This window comes from Papio anubis, chromosome 14 (assembly GCF_008728515.1).
Source record: "Papio anubis isolate 15944 chromosome 14, Panubis1.0, whole genome shotgun sequence".
Taxonomy (NCBI): domain Eukaryota; kingdom Metazoa; phylum Chordata; class Mammalia; order Primates; family Cercopithecidae; genus Papio; species Papio anubis.
In genome coordinates, this window is record NC_044989.1 from 70,855,239 (window position 1) to 70,878,396 (window position 23,158).

At 47.1% G+C, this 23,158-nt stretch overlaps 1 protein-coding gene and 1 long non-coding RNA gene across 3 annotated transcripts in view; one reads left to right on the top strand and one right to left on the bottom strand.

The window, feature by feature from the left end:
• LOC103877050 overlaps window positions 1–10,606 on the top strand; it is a 49,850-nt gene extending 39,244 nt beyond the window's left edge. The window contains exons 7-8 of the long non-coding RNA XR_004178307.1: window positions 6,917–7,015; window positions 10,418–10,606. This is a non-coding gene — a long non-coding RNA (uncharacterized LOC103877050). The remainder of the gene's footprint in view (window positions 1–6,916; window positions 7,016–10,417) is intronic.
• Window positions 1–23,158, bottom strand: part of TGFA (transforming growth factor alpha) — a 107,978-nt gene that overhangs the window by 6,147 nt on the left and 78,673 nt on the right. Inside the window, exons 3-4 of one of the 2 annotated variants that reach the window (XM_009184381.3) lie at window positions 12,005–12,125; window positions 2,915–3,064 (exon numbers count right to left, since the gene is read on the bottom strand). In XM_009184381.3, coding sequence (XP_009182645.1) covers window positions 2,915–3,064; window positions 12,005–12,125 — 271 coding nt within the window. The remainder of the gene's footprint in view (window positions 1–2,914; window positions 3,065–12,004; window positions 12,126–23,158) is intronic. The other variant, XM_009184382.2, reaches the window with a different exon arrangement.

The window sequence follows — 23,158 nt, forward strand, 5'->3', positions numbered from 1 at the left end:
CCAAGGGCACTGCTGGGCAGCTCCAGCTCTAAACCAGCTCCCCATGGGGGCTTCTAGAGGGACACGCACCATAGCGGGGTGAGGGCTTGATAGGGCAGTGGTTTTTTGGGGCAGATGCTGGCCAACAACAGAAGCATCTGTTGGCTGCCCTCAAGTATTTGCTCCATTTCTGCAAGCCGACCTGGCTCCAGCTTCCCCAGCCGTCAGAGGGAACTGGTCCTCCACCTGGCTTTCTTGATAAAGAACCAGGTGGGTAACTCCACAAGTGTAATGGCCTCAGAATTGGGACAAAGGACTGGGATAAAGTGGCCACCTCCAGCTGGCATGGCTGTGGGGGTTTAGGAAGAGATTATTCATCTGATATTGCCAGTAGCAGAACAGGGAACTTGGATGGCTGAATTGACCCATGGAAAAAAAAATGGAAGAATGAGTTATGGATCTCAATGGCTTTGAATCCTGCTTTCAGGACTAAACTTCTCTAGTTTTGGAACATCTACTCTCTCTGTAAACCTTTGTGACCCGGAGTCCTCCCTCTGTGGGCAGGAATGGAGAGTTTTCAGAGTTTGTAAGAAAAAAAAAAAGCCCCAAAAGAAGAAGAGAAAAGAAAGCACTGAGTGAGAGAGGAGTTACCCACAGATGCTGCCAGCCGTTTCCCTTGGGATATCGTGGAGAACTTCATTTCCACTCATTCTAATCTTAATGCATATATAATTTACGTGTTCCTGGGCTAGGGCTGGAGTTAGGAGAAATTTCCTAAGATGAGCCAGGTGGCAGAGATGAAGAAATAAGACTGTTGCTGGGCTTCTCTCTTGGTATCCAGTGGGCATTTCATGATTCCCATCCCAGTCCCTGTCTTGGCACTGTCCTGCAGTGAGAAGCTGGACAGGTTACTGGAGCCCCTGAATCTTTGGACAGGAGGGCTAAGGAGGAGGCTCTGAGACCTTCCTGCCCAACCTGCTTATGTCACAGGTGAAAACTGAGAGCCCAGAGCAGTGTGCCTGGGCATGAGGCCCTCCTGAGTTGCAGAGTCTGGACTGGAAACAGCACATCCCATGCCAGGGGGCTCTAAAGGCCTTGGTTCCAGAGCCATCAATGACTACTTTCTCACAGTCAGCCAGCCAGGTGGGCTTGTCCTTGTCACTTCCCAGACTGGAGCATCCCAGAGCAATGGGATCAAGGCCTCTAGATCCCTCCAGCATGGGACAAGCTGGTCCCAACTTGGACCCTGCAACTCAGGAGGGCCCTAAGCCCAGGAAGCCAGCAGCCTGGCAGGAGTGAGAGCTTAGTCTCTGGCTCATGAATTCTGAACTTGGTCTCTGGCAGGGAGACCAAGGCTGGGAAGAGACACAGGAGTTGGGACTGGCTGCCTCCCTGGAAATGAAAGATGCTGTCTAGGCATCTAGATCATTCCTGTTTCCAGACAATCTGCCAAAATTAGCTCTTAGGTCCCTCTGGGGAGGCCCACATGGGCCCCCAGTCTTATTCCTAAGTCCCTGTGACCCTCCTGGCCACAGAAACAGGACAATGGAAGGATGAGGCAGCACACACAGCTACTGGCCATGAGAAGTAAGGCTGGCAGCCCACTAGCTTGCTCCTGCTCCTTGAGGAGGGTCCTTCTGAGTGGCCCAGCCTGGGCTCTGGCCCAGTCTGAACCAGAGCTGCTTGTCTTCCCCCAGCAAACATGTTTTTCCAAGGCCTCTGGAAGCAGAATGGATACTGCCTGGAGGGGACGGAAAGGGCAACCCAGCTCAGACCCCATCCCTCACCACTCAGTGCTGCCTTGGTCCAGGAGAAGGATGTGAGCAAGCTGTGGCTACTGTCAACAAGCTGGGACTCTAAGGGGTGCCCCACTGTTACCAGAACCAGGGGCATGTGTTTCAGATGTCTCAAGAGCCACAAACCAAAGGGACAGTTTGTTTATCTGTCCAAACCTTAGGCAACCTTGGAGGGTATAAGTTTGGCTTCCTGCATCGACATGTAGCTACTGACCACAACCTTGCCAGGGGGGCCTACCCACTGACCGTCTCCACCATGAGTTAACCTACACTGAATTGAGTGGCAGCCTTTAACTGTTCTGAGACTTCCTTGTGCCTATCCAATCAGGTATATTAGGTTGGTGCAAAAGTAATTGTGGTTTTGGTCTTAAAAAGTAATAGTGAAAACCGCAGTTACTTTTGCACAAACCTAACAAATCCCCTAAGATTCAGACTTCAGATATTTCCAGGGAATAAATCTGGCATAGTTCCAAATGCTAGGAATATTGCACTGTATTCCCAGGGTCTCTGACGCTGCAGAGCAGTCCAGTCAGGAGATATGGGCAAGCAAATGGGGCCAAGACACACCTGAAAAGGTCTCTCCTGGTCTAGGCCCCAGGGAGGCTTCCTGGAAGATACAACACAGTAACTGAGTTTTGGAGGATGAGGAGGGGCAGAGACGTGGACAAAGAGGAAGAGCTGTACAGAGTGATGGTCATCAGCCTGTAACAGCAACAATGGCCCTCGACATGGTTTAGTATTTGCAAAATGACTTCTGTAGAGAGAAAGCACTTTTGCTGCTGCTGGAAGGAGGCTAGGAGCTGTCTCCAGTCCTCTCTGGAGGACCTGCCCACTTCATCACTATTCTGAAGACTCCAACACAACTGTGGAAAGAACCAGCATGCCTTTGGTTCTGCACTGGCCTCCACGGTGCATGAACCGCCTAGCTGGGGATCCACCCAGCATGTACGAGGCCTTCATGCAGCTTGGCTGCCATGCCATGCCAACAGTCATCAAAGTAGCATTTAGCTTTGCTGACACCACTCAGACATCGCAGCAATAAGCTGTGCTGAGGTGGCCCTGTTATCTGGATGTACTGCAGATGTCCCTGGCAGGGGAGGCAGGCAGGGGACCTGGCCTTAGGAGCAGCAAGTACTCACTGTATCAGCACACATGTGATGATAAGGACAGCCAGGGCCACGATGGAGACCACCACCAAGGCGGTGATGGCCTGCTTCTTCTGACTGGCGGCCACCACAGCCAGGAGGTCCGCATGCTCACAGCGTGCACCAACGTACCCAGAATGGCAGCTGGGGAAGAAAGGAACGTCAGTGCACTCTCCTGACAAAAGGTCTTGTTACCCTAGCTCTCCACAGAGGGCTTGCCTGGAGGGACCCAGAGCCTGCAGGTAAAGCCCAAAGGGGCCCTGCCAGCTTTTGCAACTGGAGGGAAAGGTGTCAGCAAAATGCCTCCTGCGTCCCTGCTGCAGGCAGCACCGCTTATGTGGAGAAGGAAGGGGAATCGAATCATCCTTGTCATCTGAGGATGCAAGCTACGCCTGAAGCAATCCATGACTATTGTGACTGTGCCACATCCTGGAGGAATAAAGGCAGTAAATGTGTTCATGACACAGGCTTCATTTTGGCAGTTCATAAAAAATCCAGGTTATTTTTAAACCAAATGTGTATTTTCAGAATTTCTGGTGATGAGAAAGAAAACATCTGAACCCAGTGGAGACATAGGCTGTGGTTTGCCTTTTTATCTTCTTCATCAAGTTTAATTAGTTCTTCAAGTATCTACCAGGTTACCCAGCACTACTACCAGGTCATTGTAGGACTGTAGACGTCACTACTCTCCTGTGAACCCTGGTGTCCTCCTGTCCATCAATACCTGGTCTACCTCCATACCAGGCTTAGTAAAGGCATAAGCAAGGTCATGTTTGAATATGCGTGTAGCCTGTACAGTGTGGTACCAACACCAAGTGATGTAATTCCTGGTATTGCTACCATTCAGAGGTTCTTTGGCATTAATCTTTTAATCACAGCCCCCTGCTATACACGAGTGGGTCTCAAAAGTGCTTCAGGATGTGCCCTGGCCATAAGGATGGGATGGTCATTTTCTTCTACAGGCATCCCCTCACCCTGAGCCACTAATCCCCCAAGCATGTGATTCTTCTCAATAAAAGATACTTAGCTTAGACACTGGTCCCTTTGTATGGAGTAACATTCTTATTGTCAATAGAAATGTAAGATCACCACCTCCTTTGCCAGGGGGGACTTCTTTTTTTTTTGAGATGGAGTCTCGCTCTTGTCACCCAGCCTGGAGTACAGTGGCGGGATCTCAGCTCATTGCAACCTCCGTCTCCTGAGTTCAAGCGATTCTCCTGCCTTGGCCTCCTGAGTAGCAGGGATTACAGGCACATGCCACCACGCCTGGCTAATGTTTGTATTTTTAGTAGCGACGGGGTTTCATCATGTTGGCCAGGCTGGTCTCCAGCTCTTGACCTCAGGTGATCCGCCCGCCTTGGCTTCCCAAAGTGCTGGGATCACAGGCGTGAGTCACCACGCCCTGCCTGCTGGTGGGGACTTCAGCAGAGCGGCCCCATATCCTATGCTAGATTTAAAGTTTTGTTTTGTTTTGTTTCTCCCCTAGACATGGCAATGATAGCTAAACTTTTTAAAAGAGTTTATCTTTTGATTAATTAGCCCCTAACCTTCACTTTTAGATTAAAAGGCCTTTGAAGACCAGGCACACTGAGAGGGGATCACAGAACTCTGAATAAGAACAGTGACTTTCAATGGCTCAGGGGGCTATGGGACAGGGACAGGGTTTTATTGTTTGTTTGCTTGCTTTGATTTTAATAACAAAATTACATAAAGGCAAAGGTCAAGAAACAGCTCTCCCCGCAGGCACCGGCCCTTTCCTATGAGGTGGAGGCGGAGAGTGGATTAGACTCCAGGCTGAGAGGTGATAAGCAACAGTCTTAGGCAGTGCATAAATCTAAGCCGTCCATATCTCAAGAAAATCCTGCAAAGGGTCCCTCCCTCTAGCTCCTCAAGTTTTCACGCTGCACCCAGATGGCTCTCCGACCTTCCAGATGAGGTCCCTGAGTTGTGCGCTTCCTCTGTGATAGCTAGCCCTCTCTCCCACAGGGCCCTAATCCACGCCTCTACTTTATCTCCCACCCATCTAGGTTCCAGCCAATCCAAGTTGTTGCCAATCCACACACTGCACCTAGCACAGTTCCCAGCATGTGGGGACTCAGGACACACCTGCAGAATGAATGAACAACTACCCTCCACTGTGAATCTCAACTCTGGCTACCTTCTCCACCTGCAATATCTTTCTATCATTCCTCATCCTCCTCCTCAGGCTCCATTCCAAGGATCACATTCTCCAGAAGAATGTAATTTACAGACTCATTCACATTCCTTTTTGTCACCCATCCATCCATTCTTCCATAGCTCACTTTGATCTCCCTAACCTCTCCTCCTTGAACCCCCCAGGACTATGCCCACCTTTCTGACTGCTCTTCTCCAACCAGCTTCACTTCTGGCCCCACCCTTCTTGCTCTTGCAGGGCAGGGCCAGGCTTAGCTCTACAGAAACCTCTGGTGAACCACTGAAGGGAATGGGGCCGGGGAGCCTGGGCTTTGGAGTGGATTATCAGATTTGTAACCAGGAGTTGTAGACAAGCCAGTGAGACTTCTCTGCAAAAGGTTAGGGTTAGGGTTAGTGCTTCTTTCTCCTGGCGAAGGGTACCATAATGAGGATTTGCAGAGTCTTTTGTGAAAGTCTCAGGGTATAGGAAGGTGAACAACCCATGACAATTTCACACAACTTGAAATGTTTCTACTCTAACCAGCAGGCCCTGGGAAAGAGGGATTCTAGCACCTCGCCTATTATTCAGCTCTAAAAATGCTATGACTTAACACATCAATACTGGAGACCCCAGTAAATTTCATTTAAATAAAATAGTGGCAGCCAACTGCTAATTACAACATGTAACATTTACTGCAAGCAGTAGGCTAAACTCCTACATGAATCATCTCTTTTAATCCCAACAATCGCAACTGACCTGTGAGGTTGCAGCTATTACTTACCTTGTTTGACAGATGAAGAAACAAAAGCTTCTAGAGGTTTGGGAACTAACAGTTTCACCCAATAAGGCTACCTTTCTGGGTTAATGCAAATTGGATTGGAAGATACCCCGGGCTAGTGATTTAGTGACAAACACAAACCTGATCAGACACAAGAGATGGGCTACTGATTGTCCTGTAGTGAGGTCTCCTCGCTGTCAGTGTGGCAAGGTGCAAATGTGCCCCCAGACAGTGCCATCTTAACACACCAAGGGAGACAACTCCCTGGGCTGGGACACACCTTGCTGACTTTCCATGCTTTTTCTCCCAGAGGAACATTTGCCATTCATGCATGCTGGCCCCTGCAAATCAGCTCTGCTTTAAAACCACCCCAGCAGGAGGCCCAGCCCCTTAGGAAAGTCTTCATGCCAACAAGAGTGCCTATCACTCTAGTGTAATAGCTGCAAACACTCAACTCCCAGTCCCACAGAGTGAGGGAGCCCAACATGCTTCTGAGCGAACACTTCCCCAAGGTGGGAGGCACGGGAGGCACCTGGGGAACTGCCTCATCGTTGGGACTCCAGGTCCTGACCTAGAAGAGCTCCAAGAACGCTGTGTCATAGCCCCAAGCAGCCCAGTGGGTCTCACCTACAGCTGGGACCTCCCAGATCAAAATCTCTCTGCAAGTGGGGCCAGGGCATTTTAAAGAAAGGGCCAAAAGGTAATTCTGACACAGCCAGAGTTGAGAGCCACCATGAAGTTTTTAATAGTGAAACCCATGTTTCTCAACCTTGGCTGCCCATTGAAATTGCCTGCAGAGCTTTCAAAAATCCTGATGTCCAGGCCACACCTTTAGATCAATTAAATCAGAATCTCTAGGAGTCAGTCCTGAGCATCAAGATTTTTAAAGCTCTCAGCTGATTCTAGTGGGCAGGGGAGGGCGATCCTTTCTCTTCCTATTGTAATATTGGGAGTACTTCTCAGTTGCTCTTTATGACGGAAAAGGAAAAAGGTTTAGTGACATACTTAAAAAAAAAAAACTTCCCAAGCTTCTACTAATATTAGACTTAATTATGCTGATTAGTTTAGGCACAAGTCACAGAAGGAGTGGGAAGAGTCACCTCACCTGGCTGCAAATGAATCATCACACTTGACCCAACTGCTGTTCTCTCCTTGGCCTCAGGTAGGCGCTGGTTCCCACCTGGCTGCACATTCCACAGGGCTATGAGGCAGTGGGTGCACTAGGACCAAGGGCATGTGTATTGGACTCACACATTCTCAGCCTTTTAAGAACCAGATTCACCAAGTCCTACAATCTCTGTGCTCTGGGGGCTGGGTAGGAAAGGGCTGGAGTATGGTCAGCCCTACTTACGTACTCCTTCCAGCAGGACCTCACAACATCCCTTGGCTGCGGTGATGATGCCAACAGCGGCCACAATAGCAAGCACTTGAGCTCATATGCTGTGCTGGGAACTGGGCTTGAATGTTCTCCGGTGCTGTCTAATAGAACTTTCCATGATCATGACAGAGTCTGTAGCTGGGCAGATGAATACAATAGCCACTAGCTACCCTGAGGTATTACATCCTTAAAATGTGGCTAGTGAGACTGAGAAACTAAATTTTAAGCAATTAATTTAAGTAGTCCCATTACTTATGAGTCCAGTGGCTCTTGTCATAGGCAGCAATTGCTCTATATACATTATCATCACTGGGTCCCCATTACAATCCTATGAAGTATTAGTATCCTCATTTTGTGCACAAAGAAACAGAGGCTTAAAGGGGCCAAGTCATTTGTATGGGAGACTCAGCTGGACTTTACCTCTGTCTACCTGACCTCCAGTCCATGCCTTTAACTGCGGTGTCCTCCTGCCTGGTGTGTGACCCCCACTCTGGGAGGACCTGCACTTTCTCCAGACCTGTGGATGGGAGTGATGCCATCCTTCTTAACCCTACCCCCACCACCTGCTGATAGATCTATGTAAGGGGGCTCGAGTACCAACAAGAAAACTGCCCCAATCCTAATCTCTGGGGAGGCGCCACCTTGGTTACACAGGCAGCTGGCTATGAACTGATGGCGGTCAGGTCTCTTTGGGTGTTTGACTCTGTTCAGATTCCACTGGAATGTTCTGTGGCCAGGGCCAGGTGGAGTGTTTCCCTTGGCTGACAGGAATTTGCTTTCATACTTTGCTGTGGGAAACTTGTCAGGGAGTTGGGTCACCAAGGAGCATTTGGGACAGGTGAGAAACTTCAAACTGGTTTCCAGGGGTAAACTTGTCACCTGGGTGGCTTCCTTCAACGGCTTTCCTTTGTTTGAAGGCTTCTGCAGGCAGCAGACCAATGGTGTGAGGAATCTGCCTCGGGGAAAAAGTGATGAGAGTCCTAACCTTGCATTTCTATAGCTTTACTGTCTTTGCAAATTCTCTTCCCATTAGTTTTCTGCTGTGGTTGGGAGCTAGGGGATTTATTAAAGGGAGCTGTAAAATACCATCGAGGGTTCACCTGAAGCATAAATATCTAAGGCTAGTTTTCACCACCTTTGGCAGTCTGTGACTAGTTATTTGTTTAAACTTTTTTTCTTTCCCTCATTTTATAGTGTGAGATGCCATTTTAGGTTCTCTGGAAACCTAAAGACTGTTGTTCTTATGGAAGACGGAGTTTATTAGAAAGGGCTCCCTCTGGAGACTAGAATCCTGGCTCCCTGTGGGTTTGCTTGATGAGGCCATGACAGATGGGGCCTGACCTCAGGGTTTGCAGGTTTATTGACCAGGATGTGTGTGTCAGCTTCCCAAGGCTGGGCAAGTCACAGGAGCAGGGACAGAATGTTCTGCTTTCTCTACATGCACTCAAGTGTTTCTGGTCTAGAGGGAATTCATTAATTAGAACATTCTTTTGGGTACTATAAATACAAAAAGGGATAAGGTATGGTTCTGTCTTCCCAGAGCTCACAAGCCATCAGGGGGGTAAGGAGTGCTGCAGAGGGGCCTGCAGAGGACCCTGTCCCAGGGCTGAACACATGCAAGTTCCAAGGGGTCCCGTGGATGGCAAAGTGAGCCAAGTGGGCTGGTGTAAGCAGAGCAGCAGGGCAATAGGGGATCAGGGACCAATGTTCCATGTTGCTGTCAGGAATTTTGGGGAGAGGTGGGGAATGAAGGGCTGGAGAGGGCGAGCCCTATCTGGGGTGGCACACCTGAGTGAGTCCCAGCTGAGGGGCTGCGTTTGGAAGTTCAGGCCCGGTGTTGCCATTCTGCTTATTCAAGAGGACCTGGACGTCTGCATGGAAATGTGAAATCTGACTTCTAAAATGCTGACAAACTGATTAAAGTCACCTAAGAACAGTGTGGCTCATTATCTGTTGCCATATAAAGCATTTCTGTAGACTGAATACCATCCCTGGGCCATCAAGATCCAGAGGGGAAAATGAGGCAAAGAGGTGTAATTGCTTGCACGGCTGTGGCTCCCCCAAGATGGTCAGCTTTTCCAAATGCGAGTATGTCTCAGCTGTCTCTGTAGCCTTGCACTTGGCCCATAGGAAAAACCTGTTAAGAGTCTGTGATCAGGGGACTGAGCTTGGGAATGACCCTGACCTTTCTTAGGAGGAGGGTTAATTTGCAGGGGGAAGATGCCTGGAAACAAAAGAGCTGAGTGGTTTGAGGTGAATTTTGCCAAGCGGAGGCACAGCACCCTCTGGGCAGCAGCTGGGAGTATGGGTTCTGGCGCTGGAATGATGGGACTGAACCCCACCTCTGCCAGTTACTAGCTCTGGGACTCTGGGCAAGTTGCTCAACTTCTCTGAACCCCAGCTTTCTCACTTATACAACAAGGGTAATAATCCCTGCTTGAGAGGGGAGTTGTGAGGGATCCATGGTTACGGTAGGCAGAGTGCTGGGTACCATGCCTGTCACCAACTAAGCTTTTATTGAGCACTTACTATTATTACTAATAGTAATGTGTATGATGTGAATGTGGAGAGATGGCTGATCACCCTGATTAGCAAAGTGTAAGGGTGTGTGAATGTGATGGACAGTTATATTTCCCTTGGGCCAAGAGCAGGGCTTGGGACTGAGGGGAGTGGGAGAGCAGTCACCCACCCCAGCGTTCAGGAGGCTTCCAACAGCTGAAGAGGGGACTTCTCTGCCACACAGGTGACTGTGGCTTGACTTGCCTGGCTGCCAGCTCTTGGAAAGTTTACACCAGCCCTGATCTGGTGGGGAGGGCACCTGAGGAGAAAAACTGAGCTTCTGACTCACTTTGGGTCAGAACTTGGTAAAGACCTGCCTTTTTCTCCAAAGAGGACTCTCTAAACTCATAGCCCAGTGACAAGAAGCCTGTATGCTTGATTCTGGGCCAAGCCCTGGACGTGGCTGGTGGGAGAGTACCTTCTGCCTGTTGTACAGGGAAGCTTTCTGGTATCTGGGTCACCAGGGCAAACTTCCTTCAGGGCCAGTGTTTTTCCACAATGACCAGGGCACCAATGAAAACAGCCCCATCAGTCCCCCAGGGGCCCCTAGTATGTTAATTATTAATAAGAATGATAATCATGAATAATGACAGTGTCTATCATCATCATCGTGCTTTGTATTAACAGGGTGCGGAGGCCTGTCATCTGGAGGAGTTTCTTAGCCCTGCGGTGTTCCGAGGAGGAGGGTGGCCAGTGTGCCTCTCCTTCTTCCTCTCCAGGTGAGGCTCAGAGGCACCCTGAGGGGCCTGCTCAGGCTCACACAGCTGCACCTCAGGCAGAGGAAAGCTCTGCCCACACCGCCTACTGCAGCAGGCTCTCCTGGTCCCCAGGCTCCTGGGCTGGTGCATCTGATGGCCTTAAGCATCATAGCTAAGAACTCGGCTTCAGGAGCCAGAGAGGCTGGTTCGAGTCCAGGCCCTGCTATGTGAGCTGGGTATAGCCTCTCTTTCTTCTTCATGGGGTCAGTATGATTAAATGAGTTAGCACATGGATTGTACTTCAAACAGTACTTGACATGAAGCCAAAACCTTAATAGGTGCCAGTTTTTATTAACGATGAGTATGAAATTGCTGATCCTCAACCATATTTGACCTACAAAAACGGCAATTTCATATGGATCCGTGACTCTTAACTTGGGGTCAGTTTTGCCCTGCAGAGGACATTTGACAATGTCTGGAGATATTTTTGATTGGCACAGCCAGGGATAGTGGTGCTACTGGCATCTAGTAGATAGAGTGCCAAGGTTACATATATAGGTCCCCCAATCGTATTCTATTATAGACAGACCGATTGTCTTTAAATATGTCTTTCTGAAACTCACATGGCTTCCATTGCCTAAAGAATAAAGACAGCTTTCAACAGGCTCTGGCCTCCAATTTGTCTCTAAGCTGGTCTCCTCTCTGTCTCCCTGGTGTAGCCACGCTGACCTGCAGTAGCAGGTCCCCCGAGCACGTGAGGCCTGGAACAACCTCTCTACTCTCTCCAGCTGGTCTAACCCTAACACCTGCTCTGGGGAGCCTTCTTCGAGTGACTTTCTTCCCCAACCTGGCTGACTGTGGCAATCACCGTGGCTCTGAACTAATGTGATTCCCAGCTCCCACTCCTTGAGATTCTGATTCCATAGGTCAGAGCAGGGTTCAGTAATACTTCGAGAAGCCCCCCAAGGAGGATGATGATCAGCCAGGTGTGGAGACCACCATGCATGTCCTGCATCTTTATTTCTAAATTGCTTCTAGTTCTGTTACCATTTATGTACACTAGCCCTTTGCCTGCGCTTCTGGCTTGTTTTATGACCTGGACTGTGAAGATGCTGGAGGGCAGAGACCACATCTCAGAGACTTTGGCCACTCAAAGGTATCCATCCCAGTGTCTTGTGCTCCAGAAATTCTAAGTTATGAATGAAATTTGAATCCAAGAATTTTCAGACTTTACTGGACCCATGAGTGACCTGAGATTCTTGTTAAAAATGCAGAGCCCCAGGCTTGAACTTCTGGGGGTTCTACCTCAGTGGCTGTGGGCTGGGTGCCCTGGAACCTGGATTTTTACCCAGCTGGTTTTGAAAAAGGTGTCCCTCAGTTCACTGTTCCAATCCTCTGACACATCTGGTTCCAAGGGTCTCTGGGCCTCTGGCAAGTCTTGTGGAGGTAAATGCTCTTCTAATTGGATGTCAGACTGAACCCACCCCAGAACTCCAGGAGAACAGGGGATACTTACACACATGCTGGCTTGTCCTCCTGCACCAAAAACCTGCAGGTTCCATGGAAGCAGAACTGAGTGTGGGAATCTGGGCAGTCATTAAAATGGGACACCACCGCTGCAGCCACGGGCGGGTCTGCTGGGGAGAGGAAAGATGCGGGGCTCAGATCCAGGAACAGCTGACATGCACACCCCATGCCTCCCACCCTACCAGTCAAGAAGGTGGAGCCCCTGATGGCTGGGACTTTGGGTTGTCACCTGGGGCACCCCCTCCTCGGCTCTCACTTACTTCCTAAAGCCTAGGACAGGCCTAGAGTTCCTGTATAGCATGCTTTCCAGCTTTTCATTTTTGTAGACAGCAAAACAATTTCCCCCCCAAACTAAGGTAATTCAAAGATAACAGAGCAATTTTACTATTTCAACCCAAGAGCCACCTAATTTCACTTTTGCAAAGTGACAGTGATTTTTTTTTAGATAGCTTTCATAAGAATCTGTTTTGAAAGCAAGAGAAGAGAAAGGTACAAAAGAATATTCTGTAACCATTAAATTGATGCAGAAGCGGAAGAGTTAATAGTACAAAAGTGCTTATGATATACAGTAAGTGAAATAAATGGGTTTCCAGTAAGGTCTGTATAGTATGATGATCCTCCTTAAAAGCCAAACAAAACAACACAAATAGAAATTAGACATGAAGGAGTCTGGGAAGCACATGCACGAAGATGGTAGCAGGGCTTCTCTTGGTAAGATTAGGAGTGATAAGGCTATAAAGATTACTTAAAGCCCCATTACTAGGTATATACCCAAAGGAATATAAATCATTCTATTATAAATATACACGCATGCGTATGTTCATGGCAGGCCTATTCACAATAGTAAAGACATGGAACCAACCCAAATGTCCATCAATGATAGACTGAATAAAGAAAATGTGATACATATACACCATGGAATACCATGCAGCCATAAAAAGGAATGAGATCATGTCCTTTGCAGGGACATGGATGAAACAGGAAGCCATTATCCTCAGCAAACTAAAGCAGGAAGAGAAAACCAAACACTGCATGTTCTCAGTTATAAGTGGGAGCTGAACAAAGAGAACACATGGACACAGGGAGGGGAACAATAACACTCACTGGGGCCTTTTGGGGGAGGACGAGTGGGGAGAACATTAGGGGAAAGAGCTAATGCATGCTGGGCTTAATACTTAGGTGATGGATTGTTATGTGCAGCAAACCACCATGGCACACATTTACCTATGTGACGAACCTGCACATCCTGCACATGTACCTTGGAACTTAAAAAAATTAAATAATTTAAAAAAAGATTACTTAAAGCAAGAAACCCATGTGAGAGCAGCACAGTCAGTGTTGGGAAATTCTTTTCTCTTTCCCATAATGGGGAGAGAGAAAAAAGAGCAGAGTAGGGCCTGAGACGGTCCTACTCAGAGCCCTAGTACCATGACTCTCACGAGATTGGGGTGGTCGCCAAACCTCTCAGGGTTTTCCATCCTTGGCTTTCAGACAGGAATAAAAATAGCCAGCCAATTCAGGAGCACCATCATGCACAACAGACCTGCTGACCAGGCAGCACTTTGGGCTTATTTTATTCCACTCCCATTTTGTCCAAAGTAAATTTGAGGCATAGTATGTCGCTATTTCAGGACAGCTCCATCGATACAGTCTCCATCGCTCCTTTCAACAGGTCCTCTTATGCTTGTATTTTGGGTATTTCAGGAGTGGGTCTTTCCCACTTAGTTTTTTTTTGAGGGAAAAAACCCATGTTCCTGGAGCTCTTGCTCTCTGAGAAATGACAGAACATTTCATATCTTGGGAGATTTTAGGCCATCTCTAAATATTAAACTCCTGTTGCTATCTTTCTATTCATCAGCTGCTTCTAGAAGTGTCATCATTTTAGAAATCCCATAATTCCAGGGGGGAAAAGCAGAGGCTAAAAATACAATAGAATCCTTGACATTGAAGGAGACACATTGTGTAGTGGTTAAAAGCATGGGCTTTGGAGTCAGAGACACGGGTTTGAATCCTGCCTCTGCCACCTGAAGCAGCTGGCCTCTCCTAGCCTGCCTCTGTAGTTACAAGACAGCGGGTCCCCCTGCCTCCTTGGTGCCTCTGTGGTTGAATGAGGTAATGCTTGTTAAGTTCTGTACTCAAGAGATTGTCTGGTATGACACTCAGCTGTTAGCTCTCCTGTTGTCAACACTGACAATCCCAAGATATGAATGAATATCCACATGTGGTAAAACCACTACAGTATGTAATCCCCCCATACATTCAGTGAGGTATAACTAAAAGACCAAGTGTCCCCTTTATCCCTTAATGACAGTTATTGTCTTTCACACCTGAGGACAAGCAGGGAAGCCCAAAGCCAGGTGGAGATATCAACTGGGGGCTGCCGGACTCTCCTCTGAGCAGGAGTCTGCAGGACTGCTGGGTCCAGTTGCCTGGACTGGTTACAGTCACCTGCATGTGCTTGGCCTGAGTGGTTGATGAATGGGCCCAGTCACTGGCTAACAGTAGATGCTGGATGTTGAATTGAGACAGGAAGGGTCTGCTGTAGTTTGCATAACTGGCTTCTCTGTGCTCACTGAATGTGTCAAGGAGCAAACACAGAGAGATGAAGGGGCTAGACCCTGGAGGCCTGATGCAAGCCGGCAAGGCAGCAAAGCTTCATCTGTACTTACAGCCACTTCCCACTGCTCACATTACCACCTGAGCTCTGCCTCCTGTCAGTTTAGCAGGGGCATTAGATCCTCATAGGAGCGGGAAACCTATTGTGAACTGTGCATGTGAGGGATCTAGGCTGTGTGCTCCTTATGAGAATCTAATACCTGATGATCTGTCACTGTCTCCCATCACCCCCAAATGGGACTGTCTAGTTGCAGAGAAACAAGCCCAGGCCTCCTCCTGATTCTACATTATGGTGAGTTGTATAATTATTTCATTAAATATCATAATGTAATAATAATAGAAATAAAGTACACAATCAATGTAACATGCTGGAATCATCCTGAAACCAGCACCCCTCCCAAGTCTGTGGAAAAATCGTGTTCCATGCAACTGGTCCCTGGTGCCACAAATGTTGGGGACTGCTGGGCTAGTGGATCTCATTTGATGTACATATTCAAAAAGGCTTTTGACAGGCTCCACAAAAGGCCGTTTAAACCACCACCTCCAAGCGGCTAGAGGAAATCCCTTGTCAGGGCTTTGAGCTGGGTTCCTCCAAGTGTGATCTACGGACAGACAGCTTCACATTCCCCTGAGTCTGTCTGCCACCCCTACCCAGCCCATACCTTCTGAATCAGGATCTCTGGGGTGGGGCCCGGAAATCTATGGGACAAACTTGCCAGGTTATTTTCTAAAGTCAGGCCTATTGAAATAGAATTGCTATACTGTAACGTTTGCCCTGCAGGTGATTTATTTATTTATTTTTGAGACAGGATCTCACTTTGTCATCCAGGTTGGAGTGCAGTGGCACATTCATGGCTCACTGCAGCCTTGACCTCCTAGGCTCAAGCCATCCTCCCACCTCAGCCTCTGGCGTAGCTGGGATTAACAGGGACATGCCACTGCACCCAGCTAATTTTTGTATCTTAGTAGAGATGGAGGGACATTGCCCAGGCTGGTCTCGAACTCCTCGGCTCAGGTGATCCGCCTGCCTCGGCCTCCCAAAGTGCTGAGATTATAGGTGCGAGCCGCCACATCTGGCCCCCTGCAGGTGGGGGATGCAGGCTTGTGTTACACAGAAGCAAAGGATAAATGGGCTCTTGGAAAAGTAGAAGGGCCAGGGTCCTTTTTGGAGTTGATTATCTTCCAGCTCTTCAAACTCCTGTGTGACTCTAAAGCCTTAAATCCGCTGAGGTTCTTCGTGGTAAAGTATTAGGTCAGTAGAAATACACTCAAAGACAGAGAAAACTTGGAATCTGTTTTGGAACACTCTCCTCCAAAACTGATGGGTGAATGGTGGACTCTGCTATGGTCTCATTTAACCCCTACTGATGGATACCTTTGCCTCTTCTTATAAATGACATGAAGAGGTGTTATAAAAATAAGTACCATAAAAAGGCAACGCAAACGAGAAAGAAGTGTGTGTGGGAGAAAGAGAGAGAAGGGGAGAGACGGAGGACAGGGATATAAAAGGGAAGAAGGAGGGAAGGAGACAGGAAGGGAGACAGAGTACAGAGACATGGGGGGTGGGTTATGAGAGCGATGAGAGAGAGAAGGAAGAGAAGGAGAAGAGGGGAGAGAGGGAAACAGGAAAAAACAGACAAGCAGGCAGTGAGAGAGGGAAGGAGAGATTGGGATGAAGGAAAGTGAAGGTAAGGAGTAGCAATGAGCAAAACAGGCACCAGGTTAATACACAAAGACGGATATTAGAAAATCACACGCATGTACCGAAGCTGAGGGACAAATCTAACTCTATGCCTCCTGGCAGTCTTAGCAAGGATGTATAAGGTTCATTAGATAGGAATATATATACCTGTTCTGCACAAGCTGGACAGGCTCAGCTTTCCCTAAGTCTATGGTTGGAGAGCAATGGTCAGAGAGCAACTTCTCTTCTTCTGCGGGTGTTTTTGAAGGGGGCTTCATGTGCTATGGTGGATGACATCCTGAACAATTTCCCAAAGAACCATCTGCCAGTGTAAACCATCAGTTCCTTCACTTCACATAGCTCACTAAGAAGCCAGAAGAGTCCAAGCTATGAAGAAATTCCATGCAACAGTAGCAGTGATGGCAGATGACACGTGGTGGTCTCGCTCTGTGTATTCAGAGACCAGAGTGGAAACAAGCCTGAGGCTTAGAGTGCAAGCTCCTGGTCCTCCGTAATTCCACCCGTCTGCCTCAGCCCAAAGGTCAGAGAGGATGAAGGGAGCTTGATGCTAGTGGACTATCATTAAAAGGTTGTTTATTTAAAAAAAAACAAACCCTTTACCTAACTACAACCATGATACATTCACTCTTGAAACTTTTTCAAAAGTTTCAAAACATTTTCTCATTACAAAAGTGATACATTTTAGGAAATTAAAATAAATCAATATATAATAAATACCATATTAGAGAATAAAACCCATCTGTAATCCACCATGTAGAGAGAGCCATGTAAGTACACGCTGCACGTGAACACGCACCTAAGCTCACTCTTTCTATTCTCTTATGTGCATTCTCCCCCCGCTGCCTTGCCCCTCCCCCATATAACCAAACATCTTAAAAACAAGCATTTAATTCAAGTTCGAGGCTCTTTGCACAGGGTGCTGTCCTGGCCCCGCCACCCAGAGGAGTTCAATGTGCACCATGTGCAGGACGGGTTCCGCTTCCACCAGCATATTCGGCAGCTTTGGAGCTTGTCACAGGTTTTCTAATAGGGGATGTGATTCAAACTTGAGACGTAAGTGGACAGGGAGGAGTGGGTCAAACCACAGTCCCAAGGGCAAGCCACACTGTGGCCACTCTGCTCTTCCTGTGCACCCTTCGGGTGAGCCAGCTGCAGGAGGGCGGCACTGGGGCTTGTGTGTCCCTAGGGTGCCTTGTGAGCTGATGTGCTTTACTAAAACCACCTGCAACAAGTGAGGGTGAGTCACTGTTTCCATTTGGGGGCCTTTAAAGGTGTTTGTCTTAGATCCTCCCAGACTCAGCAAAGAACACCCCCAATACTGCAGCAGGGTCGGCCCAGGCAGACAAGGCTATTCCTATGAAAGACACTTTGGGGAAGGTGGGGGAGGGCAGGGACAGGGGTGTCACTTACTGAGTGCTGGCTAAGTGCCAGGGGCTTTCCTTACATCATCCCCCAAGTCGAGGCAGGGTAGGCGGCCTGCTTTAACCTAAATAGTCTCCATTTTTTAGATAAGAAAACTAAACTGAAGCTTAGATAACCTTGTCAATCGGCAACGGTTTGCTCAGTAACGTAGAGCACAATCTCCTCCTTGGGGGGCAAAACTGCCTCTAGTTATTTTATAAAAATGAGCATTACAAGGAAACTCCCAAATTCCTTGTATCTTTCCTAAGAATGATTCTCTCAGCCTCTCTCTCAGTCTCTGAGTCTGCCTCTTTCTTTCCTTCCTGCTTTTCTCTCTCTTCCTATTTTTTTCTCTACCTCCCTTCACTCTCCCTTTCCCACTCTATTTTTTTTTTTTCTGAAAATTCAGGAAAATAGTGAGTGAGGGAAGGAAAGGCCTAGAGACTTAAAATTTTAAAAAAAGAATCACTTAGAAAAGGAAGGTGGCAAAGGCCAGCAGGGAATGTCCAAAGAAAGTCTCCTCAAGATGTGCCAGCTGAGGGCAGAGAAGAACTGGCGCTGGCCCCCAGGACTCTGGCGCATCTCCTCCAGACACCAGGTCTGAGTAGCACTCAGGGCGGATGATAGGAAAAGCAAATGTTCCAGTTTTCGGAACAGACCTCATATCGAGCCCACCAGCAGCTGGAGTTTCAAAGCCACTCAGTTCCTGTTGCCATGAAATTTATGAGAGGCCCCTCCAGCATGTTAACCAAACGCACATCTTGCAGAACCACTGCTCTCTGGGGAAGCTGTGAAAGCTTTGCCCAGAGACCACAGACCCACTAATAGGGCCTGGAGCCCAACCCTACTTACAGGAAGAGGGTCTGGAATAGCAATTGAGGCGCAGGGAAATCCCCCATCCAATTCACAGGAGGGGTCTCCGCAGTTCAGAGCAGCCAGGGAGACAGCCATCTGGACAGCTCCTTCCAACAGCCCTGCTCCCATGGGAGCAGCGTCCACACCACTGAGCACAATCACTCCCTTTAAAAGCAGCCCTAATTGGACTTCATGCTGTGCTGGTCAGTGGGAGCCGGCTGAGCCCGTGGCTCTTAACTCTCTTCCCCAGATGTCAAAAGTTGTGAACACGTTTGCCCATTGCAGAACTTACATCATTTATAGCCATTTCATAACTTCCTCAAATATCATAGCTAACTTTCTAACAATTTAATCATGACGTCTGGCTTTTTAGTAGGAACTTTCAGCCAAAGTTTCTGACCTGGGACTAAATATTTTGTCTTCAGATACTACAATGGCAAAGCCAACTAATACTTTTTGGATGTCTAGGAGAAAAGGCAGTAGATTAATTTAGTAAAGATGGGAGTCAGCAGTAGCTACTGGGGAAGCTGAGGGGGTATAAGTCTGATACTCCCAGGTATCCATTGCACACCGAGGCCAGGCTGGAGTCACCCAAGGCTCTGGACTCAGCTCTGGCATGGGAGGCTGGCTTCAGGGCAGCAGCAGGCCCAGTTTACAAGGGTGGCACTCCAAGCTCAGGAGGCGATGCGTGAACCTGCAAAGGCAGCTATGGAGTGAAGGAGAGGCTGGTGCAGAGGCTTACACTCGGGTGGCCGAACTGCTAAGCCAGAGCTTAGAGAAGTAAATGGTCTAGAACCCAGTGCCTGTCCAGAGAGACTTGGTGAGCGGGGGCCCTGCTCCCCTGGGCATGTGGGTGGGGGGAGGTGAGAATGATTCTTACTTTTGTGAATAATCCCGAAGAGGAAGAGCACTGTCAGCATCTGGCGTGGCATTGCCACTGACCTTTGCAGAGGGAGCAACGCCCGTTCGAGGAAATTGATTGATAGGGGCATTTCCTGGGGCGGTGTGTGCGGGCAGAAGAACAAGAGAGTTTTCAAATGAGCGGGAATGTCAGCAGGATTACAGAGAAGGAATCCCCATCACATTAACAGTAGGAAATTGATCTCAAGTGTTACCAACTAATGAGGGGAATTCAATGTTGCTGTCTTAGAGCGGGGAGTGTGGCATGGTGGAGATGAGACAAATTTAATTATGCAACTCATTCATTATTAAACCCAAGAACACTGAATATCTTTTAAATGATGGATATAAAACCATTTGAAAACAGAGTTTAGCTTTGCAGTACCATCGTTTAAGAGAGAAGGGGCCTTCATTGTAGTTCAGCAGTGAAAGAGAGAAAGGTAACTACAGTGCTACAGTTCTCTCGCTGTTTGTTCCGCTTGTTCAGCTGGGTGGGGTGCGGCAGGGCCATTTTTGTCTCTACCATCCCCCAACCCCAGATTCTCAATTTACTGAGAGAATTTCTATGCTTAAAAGAGAACATATTTTTCCTATAACATAATCCCTGGAAAATCTACTAGCTCTTCAGTGATCTTTTCCAATATTGAAGAAATTTGACTCTATTTGCGTTTTAACTTTCCCTGATCATACACTGACTTTAGATCCTACCCACCCCTCCATCCCCACTGAAGGGCAGGGACTCCATATTATCTCACTAAACATCAAAACCACCCCGTGGGGTTAGCATTATTAGTCTCTATTTTTAAGATAAGAAAACAAAACTGAAGCTTAGAAACCCTGTCAATGGACATGTACCTGGAATGTAGTAGAACTGAAATTTGGTCCCAGTTTTCTCTGACATTGAAAGACTGAAGACCTATAGAAAATTAGGATGCTATTCAAGTCCAGAAACACAAATGCTGAGAAGGCACATGATCCCAACCCACAGATCACACTGCAGTGAGGAAGGGGAACACTTGTGAACATCTTCTAGGAATCAGAAAGGGGCACTTTCAGGAGAAACAAGAGGAAGTATTACTTTATTTGGGGGAGGAGTGGGGAACTATACATATGGAACTTATTATTCACACAAGGGAGCAGTGGTTGAAAATACAGATGCAAAAGAGATTTCTACATGTCCAGGGATGATGGTTAATTGAGGAGCTGCTGGAAGTAGGGTGGTGGCTGGAACATGAGATGCTCTCAGGCCTTCCACTAAGGGCAGGAACCTCTGGGCTACAAAGTGCTCTTATCCAGGAGCTCAGAGCAGGCCTAAGATGGACTTCTGAATTGCTTTTGCAGCTTCAAACAAGATGCTGTAGGGGAAACCTAAGGGAATATCTGAGCCATTTTAATTCCCTCTGACCATTTCTCCCTTTGGGAAAAACTCAAGGGCCATCAGATGTGATGGAACCAAATTCAAACAAAGGTATTGGTAAAGAAGCAGACAATTTAGTTTCTACTTTCCTACAAAGATACTTGTTATTGATAACTCAGCAGCCGTGTGTGTGTGTGTGCACGTGTGTGTGTGTGTGTGTGTACTGGGAAAACAGATATAGTCAGAGAAGCCCAGTGGGGTTCATCACACTTACTTTGAAGGCAAAAGCAGAGTTTGCATCATTTTGGTAACTTTTTCTTTTCCAACAGGGAGAAGAAAATCAGATAACATGAACACAGAAGTATTTTGCCAGCTTTCAATTCCATCTAAAGTACCTGGTCTTAGAGTTTTTAACCCAATGTGGAATTTTCTGAGGTTGGACTGTGATGATGATGATGATATTATTAGTAGCAGCTACTATTAGATTGTTCACTTACTGCAAGTGCTATGCCTAGCATTTTATAGAGAGAATTCTATTTAATTCCCACAAAAATCTTGCAAGGGAATCCTCACTATCTCATCTTACAGATGAGGAAAGTGGAGCTCAGCAGGTTTAAGGTTGTTCAATGCTGTGAAGTCAGCAAATGGCAGAGCTGAAACCAGAACTCATGGTTGGTTTCCTCTAAAGCTCTCGTCCTTTCTAATACAGCACACTGTCACTTCAGAGGGCACGTGTGTGTGTGAGAGAGTTGAGAGTTAAGAAGTCCTTGTGGGCATCTTCCACACACTCAAGATGACTCTCATTTGGAAAATAAACAAATCAGGAATTAACAGGAAAATTTAGGGGTATTTTGGAATTAAAAGGGCTAAGAGTCCCAAGGCAAAGGGTTTAATTAGCAAATAGGCTCTGGGAAATGAAAATAAAACCTCAATGGAATCATGTTAAGTGAAGGCTAAAACCAGAGATTGTATCCATCTAAAGATGCACGACATACATATTTCAACTTGGCCTCTTACCTGTACCCCAACTCCCCCTGGGAACATCACTACCTCCCCCAAAAGGCATAAGGAGGAGAGAGGCAGGTGTGAGACTCCACAAGCAGCTTTCCAATCACCATTTTACATTCATTATGGATTAAAATGCAATGGAAATAGATGGGAAATATGCTGCACAAAGATCACACTCTCTCCCACTAAGCTCCTCTTCCTCCTCATGACCCCGTTCTCCAGCTCCCAGGCGGCTTCTTCTATCCCTACCTTGGTCTTAGTAATTTTAAGAAAAAAAAAAAAGAAAATTACAGGTCATGATTTTGATTTGAGGACTGGAAGCTAAGCCTCCCCATTTTCTTTTAATATGTGATAATTTGATTTCAAAGAGACAAATCATTTCCTTCTTTCATATCTTCAAACCAGAAAGCCCCTTATTGTAATTACATCCTCTTGGTGTCAACCAGCATTTGGAAAATACTTTACTTCCAAGTTCCATTCACAAAGTAAACAAGGAGGTCTATGTTTGGCTCTCATCAGCTGGCTTTGAATGAGAATGTGAATGGCTCTGGGAACTGGAGCCCAGTCCTGCTGGATGGGGAATTCTGTTCTGGCTTTGTTGGAGGAGCAGCCCCGTTAGAGCCCAGGGCTACCTGCCTTTGCAGTCTCTGTGTGCCTCTATTCTCCTTATAAGTATCAAAATTATTAGGTAAAGTGGTTGGCAGGAAACTCTCAATCCACCCTTAGGAAAAAATGCTTCCTCTTGTTGAGTCTTTGAACCATAATCCCTTTAAACCCTCTACACTGAGCACATATAAGCACTATTGGGATGATTGTTTTTCTAGAACATTTTATGTCCTCAGAACTTTTGACAGGTGCCTTTTTCATCTGTAGTTTGCAGATGCAGTGTGGGTGGAAGAAGGATACTCGTCATTTTAAGTGAGAAAACTGAAGAATACAGAGGTAAATTTAAGGCAAAGCTTAACAGTCTTAAAAACATAGAAGTGAATTTGTAGTTGGGACTATGTCCCATGACAAAAATGTGACTCTCTTTCCTATTCCCTCTGAGTTTTGTACAGATGATTTTGGTCGTCCTTAGATAAAAGCCCTTCAATCAAGATTATATTCAAGAGGAAAGAAGCTGAGATGTAAGAGAGTGGTCGAATTATGCACAATTACTTTCTTTTATAAATTTTCAAATTTCATGAAGTGAGCATTTTAAAGTTTGGACACAACCATTTAAAATTAAAACCCCACAACATTATAAACACAGTTAAAGCTTAACCAATTTTTATTTTTAGTGTTTTATTCACAGACAGAATTGT